This window comes from Centruroides sculpturatus, unplaced genomic scaffold (genome assembly GCF_000671375.1).
Source record: "Centruroides sculpturatus isolate CEXI.00-Female unplaced genomic scaffold, Cexi_2.0 scaffold924, whole genome shotgun sequence".
NCBI lineage: Eukaryota > Metazoa > Arthropoda > Arachnida > Scorpiones > Buthidae > Centruroides > Centruroides sculpturatus.
Genome location: NW_019385278.1, coordinates 70,386 through 86,953, shown reverse-complemented (window position 1 = coordinate 86,953; position 16,568 = coordinate 70,386). Strand labels below are relative to the sequence as shown.

At 33.2% G+C, this 16,568-nt stretch overlaps 1 protein-coding gene across 6 annotated transcripts in view; it reads right to left on the bottom strand.

Moving 5' to 3' along the window:
- The window catches only part of LOC111637098 (nephrin-like), a 105,564-nt gene that overhangs the window by 51,908 nt on the left and 37,088 nt on the right, over window positions 1-16,568 (bottom strand). For 2 of the 6 annotated variants that reach the window (XM_023382508.1, XM_023382511.1), the window contains exons 2-3: window positions 14,921-15,058; window positions 2,344-2,474 (exon numbers count right to left, since the gene is read on the bottom strand). In XM_023382508.1, the coding sequence (XP_023238276.1) occupies window positions 2,344-2,474; window positions 14,921-15,058 (269 nt within the window). Of the gene's footprint in view, window positions 1-2,343; window positions 2,475-14,915; window positions 15,059-16,568 lie in introns of all 6 variants that reach the window. The other 4 variants (XM_023382510.1, XM_023382509.1, XM_023382512.1 and 1 more) reach the window with 4 other exon arrangements.

Genomic DNA, 16,568 nt, shown 5'->3' with positions numbered 1-16,568 from the left:
TCTCCAATATAGCATTTTGGTTGATCATAAGTATACATTATCTTTTACACTACTACTGATAATTTAAGTTTATCCATTTTTCCCAATCTTCTATCATTAGTTTCAACAACTGACAACATTCAAGCGTAATTAATGAATCACTAAACATTCTCTTATACTTTCAAAAATTCCTTTAATATATGGAAAAGAAAATGGAAAATTAAAGAACATCATTATGTATAAAAATAATGTTAATTTAAATAATGTTATGGTAATTAATCATGCTGGGATAGGATTATATATTAAGCATAAATAGATCTTCATGTGATTGAATTATCATATAGTGTAGTAGTGCTCTAAAGCAGAACTCAGCCACATGTCTAATGTTAAAGTGCCAACTTTGACACTTAATATCTCCAAGACCAATAAACTGATTCAGAGGAAATAGATTCTATTATCACAATGACATTGCTTCATCCAAAACTTCCTATAGTTGTAGTCTGCAGTAATGTGCTCTTTGTTCACATGTTAATCTTACTGTCTAATCTGATTCCAGTATTCTTATGCCATAACTTTCAAGTTTCCTTTATTTGTTTTTGCTGAGCTTTACTTTTTCAAGCTGGTTCCACTAGTTTTCTTATGGGATATTGATATTTATGTTGATAACTTTGCACCGATAAATTAACTAATATTCAGTTATTTCTATATAAATTATATTAAATAATATGCCAAACAACTGCCAGATTAAACCAGGCTACTTTAATGGTGTTATTTCTAAATAACTTGGTACTAGAAGTAGGTGTTAGGCACCATCTCTTATTAAATTTAATAATTATAATTAAATTAACATTTAATTAATCATTTAGAATATTCTGGAAGAAAAGAATCAACCTAGAGTGAAACTTAAACCTGCAACTCCCACTTACCATGTGAATGCATTGCCAGTTACACTACCCGCTATAAAATAAATATGTACAGTACAAACACTTATGAAATTTAAATATGATAATAGTTAAAGTAAAATCATCTCAATTAAATGCATTTTTATTTAATTTCCTTTCATATCTGTTTTACAAACAGAAGAATCAGTTTTTACTCTAAACAACCTAAACATTTTCATAATTGGTAACATTAAAATAGTAGTAAATCATTTGTGATGAATGTATTTAATTAAGATCACAAAAATACAGCTTATAGTAAGAAGTCAAATTTAAAAAAAGCTAGTTGACTCTAGCATTGGACTGAACTTATATGAATGATTTATTTGAATGGAGTGAAATATTTCAGATGAAGTTAAATATTCCATTACTTCCATTTGTTTTGTCTCAATAGTCAATATTTATTTAATATAAAGAGATCAGACATCCTGAATTAGGCAGGACAGTCCCACTTTTTAATATGCAGTCTTGATTTTAAAACTGTATGAAAATGGTTCTGCTTTTGGACTGTTTCATAATTATATTCAAAAATAGTAAATATTCATTGCATAAATTGTATGTCAAAAATGAATTGCATACAAGTTATAACATAAAAATTTTAATATCCAATGTATAGCACAGCTTAATTGCACAGCTTGTCAACTTTGTCTATCAGAGTAGAGTGAATCTATATACAAGTGTGCAAGTACTGAGGTGTTGCAAATCAGTTATAAAAAAGGCTGTTAAAGCAAACAAAGCTACAGAGAGAGGAGTAATTAACTGTTTGTTGTCACTATTGTTGTAGCTTGTTATTTTGTAATCAAAAGTATACGGATAAGTAAAATGTTTGTTGCTTATTCATAACATTTGTCATTGATGATGTCAGAAAGCAAGAAAGCTAATGATCATCAATTGGAATCAGTTATGTGACTCATCTAATATCACATCATAGCTTCTGGCCTAAATGTTCTGCTTTTGACATTTCAGGATCTGATCACTAGTTTAATATGTAAATGAAAGTTTACCTGTGTGTTTTACTTATCAGCAATTTTGTATATATTATATTTTAAATCATTAATTTATTTCTGTTAAATCAATTTTTATTCATTGAAATCCAATCTTGCATAAAACCATTATAGATTTGCATGTGTTGCTTCATGAGGCAGACAAAAGAAAATTAGTGAAATTAAAGCATTCAAGAGACTTTTCTTTATGAATATATTAAATATAAAAATATACTGATTTAAAATTCAAATTTATTTCTTTTTTCTATTCAAAAATGTTAATAATAATAAATATTTAATGTTTTTTCATTAAATATTTATTATTATTACAAATTAACTGATTTTTTTCTTATTGGTTATGTAAAATAAGTTGAAAATATGTCAACATTTTAACTTCATTGAAATAATATTAAGTATAAACAATATATTAATAAATTAACTACCGTATTGACCTGGCATTGAAATTCTCCTTCATCGTCAAGTCTGACATCCCTTATTAATAAATTATAAATTCCATGCTTTTCGTCTGTTACCATAGTATATCGTGGATAGCCTGGGATCTCTGGATCAAATCCTAAAAGTACAATAAGATTCTGAATGGTCTTAACATAAATTGTAAATAAATATAATGTTTGTCAAATGTTAAGAGACAAATTTTAAATTTTATATACTTCAGAAACTATATGCAAGACTTAAATGAACATTTATATAAAAATTGGCTGAAGATTTTAATGTGGTATGGTATGTTAAGTAAATAAACAAAATAGCCTAAGTCTTAAAAACATGTAAATGGTTATTGCAAAACTATATTAAAATTTAAGCAATGTAAAAATTAATAAAATATGTGATCATCTTTAGTCTAGTGAATAATTTGGTGTTGAGTGCATTTAAGAGAACTTGTGATTCTTTTTTTACAGATAGATATTTCATACAATAGTAATTCACGTTGAAAAGAAGTTGAGTAAGTTGCTCAACTTCTTTTCAACGTGCATTACTATAGTGCAATTGATAGTATTGCTTACTCTTCAAGTTGTGTCATCTTTAATTTCAGATGATGATAGAGAAATTAAAAAATATAAAAAATGTTAACATTTCTAGAGATTCCCCACAAATGTTCTATTGCATATAGATCAGAGTTTGTTAAACAAATCTTTGGCAGAGAAAATAATAAATTAATAACAAAAAAAGCAGACACAACAAACCACATCTATTGTTTAGAAACTCACGGTCTTCTCTATTTTGCAATGTGGCCAGGTCTTACAATACAAAAATAATCTAGGTTAAGAGTATGCCTCTATACTGCTGACCAATGATGTAATACAATAAAAATTAAACTTTGTTGCAATATTTATTTGTAATTACTTTAACAGGCTGGCCATAATCTTTATTAATTAAATATTTTCATCTTCAAAAGTGTTCACCCCACAACACTATACACTATTATCATCTTTGAAAATTAATTCAATATCAATTGTCTCTCTAAAAACATACATTAAGTTCTAATATCTCATTGACATTTTGCCTATAAAGTTTGATAATTCAGTTACAAAGACATACAGACTAGCTTCTCTACTAAATATGATTCATCTCCAAACTGTTGAACTTCCACTTTCATATTGTTCTCAAACATCAAAAGAATATAGCAACCAGTCTTAAGAAATACCATTATTGCTGATAAAAGTTAAAGTGTACATATTTATTATAAGTAAATGTTTTTCAGAATAGTTTTAATTTAATCATCAGATCACCACTGAAGAGAAATATACATGATTAAATTAGCCACTTTAGTTAATCTTCTGAGTTAGCAAGGCATTTTTAATAGTGGCTGAAATACTTTCAATTAATTTGTAAAATTTTGTCAGATGGCAATTAACTTTAAAAAATTAAATTGAAGACATAGTCTGTTGAAAAAAGAATCTCCATTTATTCACTTTCAATGTTTCAGAATACAAACTTTTGATGACCGACCTTTCATTGTAGGTTACTTAGCTGTCAAAATTAAAACTTCTCTTAAAAACAACAAAAAAATTATCCAATTAAGAACAAAAAAACAAAATTATCTAATTAATTTCCTTCTTTCCTCGTGACATCTTTCCTGGTGACAAATCTTTACAGAATAATTTCAACTCAATTAATAAAGATATTTGATGGAAAACTTGCCATGTGTCTTTGGAATACAACCCAATACTAATGTTTACTATGCCATAGAATAATTTCATTTTTTTGCCAAGTGATTGATTAATTACACTACATAGTGTTTAAGAAACAAATAAGATTAATGATACAGTTTCAAACTAGTAGGAAAAAGAATAATTTCAATTAATTTGTAGAATTTTGCTGGATGGCAATTAATTTACTCTGCCAAGAATTCATCACTAGAGAGCAGTTGAAAATCTAAATTTACCAGCAATTGCTTCCAGTAGATAAAAAAGTTCAACTATCCCCAAGCAATAAGGATGAAAGGAAAGAAGACATCCGTGGAATTTCCAGTTCAAATTTTTACACTTGTGTTTTAATTGGAATTTTTATCTTTGTTTTTAAGGGAAGTTTTAATTTTGACAGCTAAGTAGCCTATAATGAAAGGTCAATTGTCAAATATTTGTATTCTAGAACATTGAAAGTGAATAAATGGTAATTTCTTTTTCAATAGACTTTATCTTCAATTTAATTTTTTAAACTGAAATAATAATGTTTTTGACCTAATTAATGGGCCAGCCTGAGGCATGGAGAAATAAAACTGGAATGTATTTTTTATCCATCCACACCTGAAAATGGCCCATTAACTGGGTTGAAAATATTAACATTTTGCCAACTTCACCTACTATTGAGATTACATTACTTAATTCAAATGATCAACATATCAGTATGTGTCTCACTCAAACATTCCAAAACATTCTAAACATAACATTAAAACATTCAAGTAATTGAGCATAAAATTATAAGCAATGAACAAAATGCATAAGAACTTTGCATCTAGAAAGAAGAGTGTGATAGAAAAAGAAAGAAAAATCAAAACATCAGTGTGATATTGGAAATCAAAAAGATTAAGAAATAGAAGATCCACTACACAAAGATAGATTAAAGATGATGAATTAAAAGAAATCTACTACTGTACTTTCATATATCCACTTTCATTTAAGATAATCTCTTCAAGTACAGTAAGACCCTGCTTAATGCAGGGGGTTGTGTTCCTAGACAACAAAGTGCTAAGCGAAACAGCATTAAACAAGGTAATTTTAACATAGAGTAAAATAGGGATAGGGGAACACATGACCAACAATAAAATTAAAGTAAAATTTGTTTAAGTTATTTTTTTTATTAATTTGCATAATAATATAAGTTAAATAACCCATAAACATATGCACACAGAATTGTAAAGTTCATTTTTTGTGATGAAGATCCTGACGTTTCTGAAATTCTTGTTCTTTTGCAATAAAGTCGTGAAGTTTCATTTGTCACTTTTTTCTTTCCTTAAGAAAATGTCGGTAGCAGAAGATCACATCCAAAATGCCTTGTTTTGCTTTTGCACTCTCTTCAAAATCTGCATCATTTGTTACAATTTGATCAACAATTTCAGTTATCTTACCATACTTTTACTAAGGAAATCTGTAGAGAAATTTTTTCGGTTCTTCGTTTTCAGAATCTCTATTTCCCAGTTCCACATGAATTCCATGTTCTGCTAGTTCTTGAAGGTCATTGTTGGTAAGGCTCTCACCAGAAACCTGCTGTAACTCCCCAATAGCCTGTTTGTCTATATCTCCTAGTCCTGCTATATCAATTAGGTTGAGTTTGGTCAACCTAACAATACAGCGATAGGCTCTCTCGTTGAGAATTCTTGGATACCTTCAGCCATAACTTCTTCCACACTTCATTCATGCATTTATCAGTTAATTTTTGTGAAACAAAGTCGATATTTCCTATGGCATCCATGATGTTATATTTTTTCCAAAATTGCACCAAACAAACATAGATTTAAAGAAAGTAAATCTTTCTTTAAATCTTTAAAATTTTGCCACCTTTTTGCCACCTTTTGCTGATTGGTTTGTGTTCGCAAATAATTGTATTATATACGAATCAGTGAAATGCCACGATAATTTAAATTGGTGTAAATTTTGAGCTTTTTTTAAGCTTCAAGCAGATCGTGTTATATCGAATCAGTGTTAAGCAAGGTAGCGTTAAGCAAGGTCTTACTGTACAAAATAGCAGCTTTTAAGTCTCTTATATGTAGGTAGAGCTTATTTGTACTTTTAAACAAGAGCATCTTTAGTTATTGAAGTTAATTTTATAAAGAAGATTGCGTTGGCCACTGGTTTTTCATCTAATTTATTCTGGAACAAGCTAAGAAAAATATACAGAATAACTTATAGAATGATAAGAAGCAGACAAAACATACACAACATACCAATACCAGCATACTTGAAATTAAGAAATATTTACTAACAGACATCTTCAGGGCATATAACGCAGAACAAAATGGCTACATTAAAATAGAATGCGTTTTTATGAACAATTTATGAACTCAAAAATTGTTTCTGAAACAAAGTATGTTTACAGTTTAAAATTATTTTTTTATATTTTAATCGATTTTTAATGTGCAAATACTTTATGCATTAGTATTGCATTCTATAGTTTTCTAGATTTTATAAAGAAGCTAAAGAAATTTTGTCCCTTAACTTTTGATAAACAGTACATAAATCCATTTATATATAATTTTACTTAATACTAAATAGTAGTGTGTAAAAAATTAGTTTAAATATATTCTTTAACTAGATATGAATACAGGGTTGTTAAAAAATAACTTTTCCAGTGCTTCCAATTTTCCCAACTCAGAGTGTTCTAGTATCTTAAGAATGGTATCTTAACATTTTGATGGCTTTTGTGATTCCACAGTTTTAATGATCTGGGTACCTTCAGAATATCTTATTCAGGCAAGACAATGCATTATCTCACATTACTCTCACTGTTCAAAATGAGTTAAGGCGGATTTTCACAGATGAACGGGTCTCCTCACTTACTTCTCAACAGCTGGGTCTGCTCACTCATCTGATCTCATTCCAAGTGACTTCTGGTTATGGAATTTCTTGCAGGACTTATCGTGAAAAATGTACATCTATGTCAGATCTAAAGAACAGTATTCATCAGCATGTTCTTGCAATTAAAGCAGACTCATTGCATTCAGCTGTGGAAACACGCTTTTGCAAATGGAGATCATTGTTGAAAATGATGGAAGATATATTGAACATTTATAACCATGATTTGCATAGCCCCAGTGCCACCCATGAGTGACTTTTGTATAAAAAATTTTTAATTAATGACAAGTGAAGTATCTGTTGTCCAAATGTTGTTTCATTTCAAGCAATAGAACATACTCTAGAGCCATCTAAGTTGTGGAAGCTATTTTTTAACAATCCTATATAACAACTGATTGTATGAATGTAAATCAAACAAAATTATATTGCATTATAAGTATTGTTTAAAAATTAAACATTAAATATTTAAAAACAAACTCTTTGTTTACACAAAATTTTGCAAATTATTTCATTACCTTAAAATTTGTTTGATTTTAGTACAATACTTTTCTAATTGTGAATGATATAACTGAATTAGTTTAACTTATGTTAACTTAATCTTCTGCCTCTACAGTTTTCATAATGTAGTGGTCACTGCTCAGATTGCATTCAAGTTGTGCCAAGCAAGATTGTGAATGGTATCTAATGATACCCCACACCATCATACTTGGTGTTTGGCTAGTATGATGCTCTAAAATGCATGCTGAAAGATGTCATTCCCCACAATACCCTCTAATGTACATGTGACCATTATTGTGGTCCAAGTTAAATCAGGACTAGAGGATTTGATCCCGGGATCTCAAAAATCGGGATCCCGACCACTTTTCAGTCCCAAAATTTTCGGAATTAAGTTTTCCTAATCCCAACATTTTCGGGATTGACATCATTTTAAAAAAAGTTGCAAAATAGACTGCATGAAGCGAAACGTTCAGTGCCAGTGCTTTTAACAGAATTGCTTGCCTATCATTTTAATATAAAATACAAGAAATTTTATTCCAAGCAAGCAGCAGAAATTAACCTAGCGGGCTTGCGATGCTTGCTTGGAATAAAACTTCTTGTATTTTCAACTAAAATGATAGGCAAGCAGTTCTCACTGGGTTACTTGGTAATATACTTCATTTTTGTATTTTTGAATTTTCGCGGGCGCCAATCGATTTTCTGGCGCAGTCGAGAGCACTACTCAGTGCGTTTTACCTGTCAATGTGTCAGCCATCTTGTTTTGCCAGTGTAGTTAATATAGACCCGACGCCTCTCGCTTAGGGGGGTCGACCTTAGGTGAAAAGGTTACGACCCTCGCCTTGCCCGCGATCTGTCAGGATGATGCGAGAAAGTCTTTTTACGTTTCGGGGTAGTGGTTTGCTGGACGCTGAGAGACTCACACAGAGACCGAATTTACAAAATTAACGCGTTTATTTTTAGAAAGACATGCTTACAATGATCGAAACAATCGGGATTGTAGCCTTTACTCCTACAATCCCGATCCGTGTCGACCGGACTGTTTTCTTCCATCCTCCCCGTGTCCTCGAAGCTTATAAGTATTTACTAACGATTCCTCCAACTTCCATCAAACCTAAACGCGTTTTCTCAGCAGCTGCATATATGTGCAACAAATTGAGAAGCAGACTTGGTGATGAGACACTGGATGCGTTGTTATTTCTCAGATCATATTTTCGCAATTCAAATTAGAATGTTCCTATTAGATTAGTTTTCTTTATATTTAAGAAAAATGTGACTGATTAATATTATTTTTAAATACTTTTTGCTAAGAAACTTACTTTACTACCTACTTACTAGGTTGCTATATGAAAGTAGTCTATTTAGTCGATGTTAAGAGAGATTTTTGTTAATTTTCAACGTTTATTTGCATAGTTTGTTACATAAAGGTTTTTTCAATTTATGTGAGTTTAAAGAGATCTCAGTGATGCTTAAAAAAGAATAAATTTAACATGAAGACTGAGTGATTTTAAGTCTGGTTAGTCTGACTCTAAGTCTGATTAGTTAGAGTGATTAAATTAGCTAGGTGTATACGGTAAAATACGTTGATTTTTGTCTAAATTTTGATTTGTTGATTTCTGTAAGACTTTCTTATTTTTTATTAACCCTCAATACCAAAATAATCCCGGGATCGACTAAGTATAATCCCGAAATCCCGGGATTAGAAATTAGGACCCGGATCGAATTCCCTAATCAGGACTCATTTGAAAACGTGACTTATTGTCAACCAGCACACCATTGTCTGTATTCACAAACTTATCATAGCTTGAGGCATTGATGGCTGAGGGTCAAGGAAATATGCTGCAAAGAAATCCATATAACTAGTCCTCTTTGAAGCAGGCAATGTCACATTTGTTGCAGTGCTCCACTGTCGTACTAACACTTGCAATGATGCAGAATAGTCCATCACTGTCATGTGGAAGAGGTGTTTGTCATCCTATGGTGTTATCACATTTTTTGGTCCAATGCCAAATTTTCGATGAACCCAGTTCTCTCTTGTCCATTGCCTTCACAAATGCATTACTGTCTTGGAGTTATGTCATATATAAGCAGCAATGTTGCCTTCATGCAGGCAAATCATGCATCCATGTTCAAACTATCATTTATTGGTATTGTGTCATTAATTGCTGATGAGGCATAACAAGTCCTGAAAATACTTTTACAACTCACTATCCACAATGAGCCACACAAGTAGCTCCTAAACAGCTCTGTATTTATATCCTTAATTTGACAGCTAAGAGGACACTATTAAACCTTGACATGTGCAATCACTCTGCAACTTGATCATTTTCATACCACACCCTGATTTATATATCCCATAAATTTTAAGCTAATATGTGTCATCCATCATGATGTTGCAATTTTCACAAATAGTAGTGTACTTATACTATATATGAAGAGAGAGAAACAAAATTATACTATATATACAGGTAGCATCCAACTTTTAGACAATACATTTCCAAAAAATATGTACAAAAGTCTGAACAATAAAGTTACATATTACAGAGGGAGTTCTGTTTCCAGAACTAAAAAAAATTTATTCCTTATTTTTCTTTGTCTTACTTTTATCCTCCTATCCTTTGTCAGATAATCACTATGGCTAGGCTGTCATTTTATATATTTCGATGAAGTTGCTGAAAAGGATCTGACATAATCACACAAAGGCAATTGATTAAATAGGATAGGTAGAGGGAGATATTTAATTGTAGCAGAAGAATGGTAATTTGAGGAATTTTGTTTCAACATTTGAAAATATTTGGGCTGTAATTTGAAAAATTGTAGACCTATAAATTCCCACATCCATCTTTCCTTAATCTCGAGAATGGAGTTAGATAGATGAAAGATGAGACTAGATATGGAAACCTTAGGGGCAGGAGGCCCCAATTAACTATATACAAACTTCTGATGAAAACCAGAAGTCATGTTACTTCAATTCAAAACTTTCCCCTGAAAGATGTTAGATAGATGACTGGCACAACTTTATTGTTAAAGGAAAAGCATGAGGTACAGTGGCAAGCCACTACTAATTTGAGTATGATTTAAGATTTAAAATACAATCAATTATAACAAAGATTAAAACAAAAGATTTAAAATTTCAAGCGAAGCTCAAAATTTTAAATCTTTTGTTCTAATTGACATTTGAAATTATGTTAAACCCAAGGTAGACTATTCAAAATAGATGAAAACATTAGTTCATTTTATTAAAACTTGCTAGAAAAAGTGAGAAAGGTTTTTTATTATTATTATTATGTTGGGTTTAGTGGGTAATACTTGGTTTAAACCGGTGGCTGTGTACTATGCCAGACCAGAGTCAAAGCATAGCAACCAAAACAAATTAAATAAGTGTGTCAGCGTCTGTATTCAGGAATTTCCTAACAATATGACATGTATTCAATATAGTGGCCTTCTGTAGTGTGATGTATGTATTTCTATTCAATTGTAATGTTCCCAGGCTTTTGTGTAGTGTGTGTGGTATCACACCTGTACAGGAGAGAACAACAGGTACAATAAGCACCCTATCCATCCTCCACAGATGCCTTATTTCCTGGGCGAGTTCTGTGTACTTGCTAATTTTTTCAGTGCATGTGTTTTGTACATTGTGAGTGTTTGGAATGGCTATGTCTATAATGTATGTGATTTTATTGTGTTTGTCAATGAGTGTGATGTCTGGTCTGTTGTGGTAAATTGTTTTATCTGTGATTATGGCTCTGTCGTAGTACATTTTGTGCGTGTTGTTTTCCAATACTGTCTGTGGAATATACTTGTAGTATGGTTCGTGGATGTCTGCCAATTTGTGTTTCTTTGCAAGCTCTTGGTGTATTATATTTGCTACTTGATTGTGTCTATGTAAGTAATCTGTCTGTGCCAAGAGCTTGCAACCAGAAGTGATGTGTTGTATAGTTTCTGGCATGATGTGACATTTTCTGCATGTGTCATTTGTGAGTGTTGTATCTTTGAGTATGTGTTTTCTGTAGTTTTTAGTATTTATGACCTGATCCTGTATGGCAATCATGAATCCTTCCGTCTCCCCAAAGAGGCATCCCCGATCTAACCAGCTGTTTGACGCAGTTTTGTCAACAAAATCCTGGGCCAGGTCATAAGGATGCCTGCCATGGAGTGCCTTTCGAGCCCACGATTGCTTGATGGTGTCTATGCTTTTTATGTGTTGTGTCATGTCTGTATGATGTGAGTGTAAGTTTAATGGTGTGTTATTTGAGTCTGCTAGAGTTACTGCTTTATGTAACTGTGATGTTTCTTGTTTCTTGTAGAAAAACTCTCGCAGTGACTGTATTTGTTTGTAGTGAAGGTTAACTATGTCAATCAGGCCACGTCCGCCTTCTTTACGTGGAAGGGTTAATCTTTCTGTGGCGGATTTAGGATGATGTTGTTTATGCTTAGTAAGTGTTGTTCTTGTTTTCCTTTGGAGTTGCTCGAGATCTGTGTGAGTCCAATGTATAACTCCAAAAGAGTATGTGAGTACTGGGATGACATATGTGTTTATTGCTTTAACTGTGTGTTTTGCATTTAACTGTGTTCTAAGTATAGCGTTTAACCTACTTTGGTATTCTTTAATTAATCGTTGCTTTATTTGTGTATGTTCTGTTAGTTTGGCCTGTTGGAATCCTAAGTACTTGTAGAACTCGCCCTCTTCCATGGATTCAATAACGTCTCCATTTCCAAGTGCAAAATCTTCTTTCTTCAGGATTCCTTTTTCTATGTGAAGTTTTTTGCATTTGTCTAAGCCAAACTCCATTTGTATGTCCTTAGTGTATGAATGTGTGATTTGTAGGAGTTGATGAAGTTGTTTTTGTGTGGATGCATAAAGTTTTATGTCGTCCATGTACATGAGATGTGAGAGTGTAAACTGTGTTGTTTTTTCGTGTCTGATATTGTAGCCGTATTGCGTGTTGTTTAACATGTTGGATAATGGATTCAGGGCTAGGCAGAACCAGAGAGGACTCAAGGAATCTCCTTGAAAAATTCCTCGCCTAATGAATATTTCGTTTGTTTGTATGGAAGTGTTACTAACCCTGAGATGTAGTGTTGTTCTCCAGTGCTGCATAGTGTTTTCGAAGAATGCAATGAGTGATGGATGTATTTTGTACATGTGTAGAATATGTAGCAGCCAACTGTGTGGAACACTGTCGAATGCTTTTCTGTAGTCTATATATGCCATGTGTATGTTTCTGTGTTGTTTGTGTGCTTGCCGTAGAATGACTGAATCTATGAGTAACTGTTCTTTGCATCCCCTGTGATTTCTACGGCAACCTTTTTGTTGTTCTGTAAGAATGTCGTGTTCTTCAACATGTTTGTATATTTTGTTTGTGATACAGGATGTCAATAATTTGTAGAGTGTTGGAAGACATGTAATTGGTCTGTATTGTGTGGGGTCTGTGGTTTTGTTGTTTTTAGGTTTCATGTAGGTGATGCCCTGAGTAAGAAATTTTGGCATGTCTTGTGGATTGATGATGATGTGTGTTAGATGTTTAGCTAGTTCCTGGTGCAGTGATGTAAACTTTTTGTACCAGAAATTGTGAATGTTGTCTACACCAGGTGTCTTCCAGTTGTGTGTTCTGTTAACAGCGTAGCGAATGTCGTGTATGTTTATTTCAGCACAGGGCATAGTTGGTATGTTGTGCAAGTTTCTGTTCTCCTCCTCGATCCAGCCTGCATCAGCATTGTGTGTAACAGCATTGGACCAAAGAGAAGACCAATAAGTTGTGAGTTCTTCTTCTGTTGGTGTGCCACTGTGCTGTGTATCAGTGTTTGTTTTGGTACTGATTTGTCTGTAGAAAAGTTTTTCATTGTTTGTGAATAATTTATTTTGTTGTTTTCGTAGTGTACATGTTTTGTATCGTTTGAGTCTACGTGCTTTGGCTGCGAGTTTTTGTTTTAGTGTATCGATGTATTCTGTAATGTGTGTGTTGTGATGTTCATGTTTTGTGTGTGTTTTAATTTTCTTGAAAATGTTTTTGAGTTGTTTCTTTAATTTGGGTGTTATGTTGTTTTTAGTGTATTGTGTCAGCCTGCCTAATTGCTGTCTAATGTCATTTATTTGTGTTTCTATTCTTCTCTGCCAGGCAGGCTTGTGATAGAATTGTGTTTTGTGTGTGTCTGTCTGTGAGTGTATTTTCAGTCCATGGTGTGTTACTACTGTGACTGCCCCAGCATAAACTAATGTATGAATGTCTGAGAGTGTAGAAATTGAATGAATGTAGTTTGGTAGTAAGTGAGTGTTTACATAATTTAGTGTTTTTCCTACTACCTTTGACGTGTTGATTTTCGGTATTCGTGGTCTTTGTGTGGGATCTGTACCTGTATATTTAGTGAGTGTTTCCTGAAATATAAGTGAGAGTGTATTAACTAATTCTATGTCTATGTTATCAGTGATGGATGGGGAAGTGCCTGCAGTATCATTAGTGGTACTTGTTGTGTGTGTGCTGTAATCAGTGCTTGTTGCTGGATTATCCTGACAGGTTACGTGATCTTCATTAATGTTAAATGTTTCTGTCTGTTGATGTATTTGATCAGCAACCTGTTGTTTGATAAGTTCAAGTGTTGTTTGTGGGATAAGGTTGTTGTGTATAATTGTTCGTTTTTGATCAACAACCCTTTGTTCGGTGACAGTGAGGTGAGGATATTGTTGTGTGAATCTATGGTGTAGTTGTTGTCTGTATGCTGTCATGTTTGTTTCGAGTCTTGTGATGGTGTAGTAAGTGCGGATGATAAACTCGTTCATTTCTGTTGTCCATTTCATCCGTTGGCGTGGTTTTCCAGCCTTTGTGGTCTGTGGATGCATTGCCACAGAAACACCAAGGCTAGGTTGATTCCTCACATCTGTTGAGGGCATTGCAGTAGCCATGCTTGGGCCGGCGCTGCTTTCGCCACCGGTAACCAAGGGAGACTGGAGCCTATTTTTCGAACGTGAGCCTCTGCCTAACCCACGAACGCGGACCTTGTTAACCCGGGCGACGTCCGAGCCGGTATCATACTTAGATCTGGTTACTACCATAATGATTATCTCCACAGAATGTGGGTGTGTGGTCACTCTTAGCTTCATTTCTCCCCATAGACCTTACTGGCATGGGTGTCCCTACCAGGAGCTTGTGCTCCAGCCTGCATTGCCCTATGGATCAGTAAAATTACTAGGCTCTCCCACCACGACCAGGTGGTGACCACGGGAGAGTTATTATTATTATTATTATTATTATTATTTGTAATAGCTTGCATTCTACAAACACTGTGGTATTTTATAAAGAATTGTTTATAAACTGATACTGAAGATAATCTTCATGAATGATCAAAAACATTTTACAGAGAAAAGATTAGTTTCTAAACTAAAAGTGATATTTGTATGAATATATGAAATTTATACATCTAAAAATTAAATTATTATTTTGTTATATTTAAATTATTAATTATATATTTAATCTTATAAAATAACAATGTACCTTACCAAGTAAAAATCCATCTTTACTCCACTGCACAGAACCAGCTTGATTACCTATGAGACAATGCAATTCTACATTCTGTCCTTCTACAGTTTCTGTATCCTTGGGGCTAACTCGAAAATATTGATGTTGACTTTTTCTTCCTAAAAATAAATTTTTTTTTATCATTTATAGCTTTGTAACTAATCAAATGTCATGTTTAACATTAATAGATTAAATAAATTGTAAAAACAACACAAATTAGTGTTACAGAAAAAAGTATTTAAGGTGTTGTTCAAGCTAAATTAGTTTCAGCTTATATTGAAATGTTTTTTTTATAAAAACAATATAAACATCATATACCAAAACCTGAATAACTGAATCTATTATTGAATTAACTGAATAACTATTGTATTGTTGATGTATCTGTACTACAATACCCAATATGCTGCAGAGATAGGTAATAATGACTTTTCTCTCTTTCTACCTACTAACCTGCAAAGAGTTCCTGACAATGCATTCTCCATTGAAAATGTCTCTTTTTTGTAGGTTATGTACACCTGTCAAAGATGAAGACAAATGTACAAGGGCTGTTCGAAAAGTTCACGGCCTTGCCTATATGCGGCGCTGCAATCAATTTAATTTTTGGCGGGAATAATTCAGTCATCCTTGCTAAAGATACGATACCAATTTCCGCTTGATTTGTCGTAAAGTTTTGCCACGACAGCTTAGCAGATAGTCAATGTGCACATGCTTTGTCAAAAATGGAGAAGACAAAGACTCGTGCAGTCATAAAATACCTGACGAAAAAAAGGGTTGACCGCATCTCAAATCAAAGCTGACATGGATGAAGTTTTGGGAGAGTCTACTCCTTTGTAAACCACTGTGAAAAAATGGACAGCCCTTTTTAAATCTGGCAGAGAGAGTGTGAAACATGACCCTTGCAGCGAACGGCCGTTAACTGCTGTCACTGAAAAAAATATCGACAAAGTTTACGATTTGGTGTTAGCAGATTGCCGTTTGAAAACGCGTGAGATAGCTGAGACAACAGGCATCTCTGTCGACTGAGTGCACCACATCTAACCGAAAATTTGGGTATGACGAAGGTCTCAGCAAGTTGAGTGCCGCATCTGCTGACCACTGAGCAAAGACGTGTTCGCACTTTGATGTCAAAGAAGTGTTTGGACTTCTACAAGAAAAACCCACAGGATTTCTTGCGTCGGTTTGTGACTACTCATAAAACGTGGATCCATTACTACACTCCTGAAACAAAAGAACAGTTGAAGCAATGGAAACACCCCAGTTCGCCACCACCAAAGAAGGCAAAAACAGTTCCATCAGCGGGGAAAGTGATGGCCTCGGTTTTTTGGGAATGCTAAAGGAATCATCTTTATTGACTACCTAGAAAGAGGAAAGACCATCAGTGCTGTCTATTACTGTGAACTTTTGGAAAAACTGAAGAAAGAAATCGAAGAGGCCACACTTGAAGAAGAAGGTTCTGTTTCACCACGATAATGCCAGAATCACTGAACAAAAAATAAACGAACTTAGCTTCCAATTAGTTCCACATTCACCGTACTCACCTGATTTGGCCCCCAGTGACTTCCACCTTTTTCCAAATTTAAAATAATTCTTGGTTGGAAAGAGATTCCACTCAAATGACAAAGTCATCTC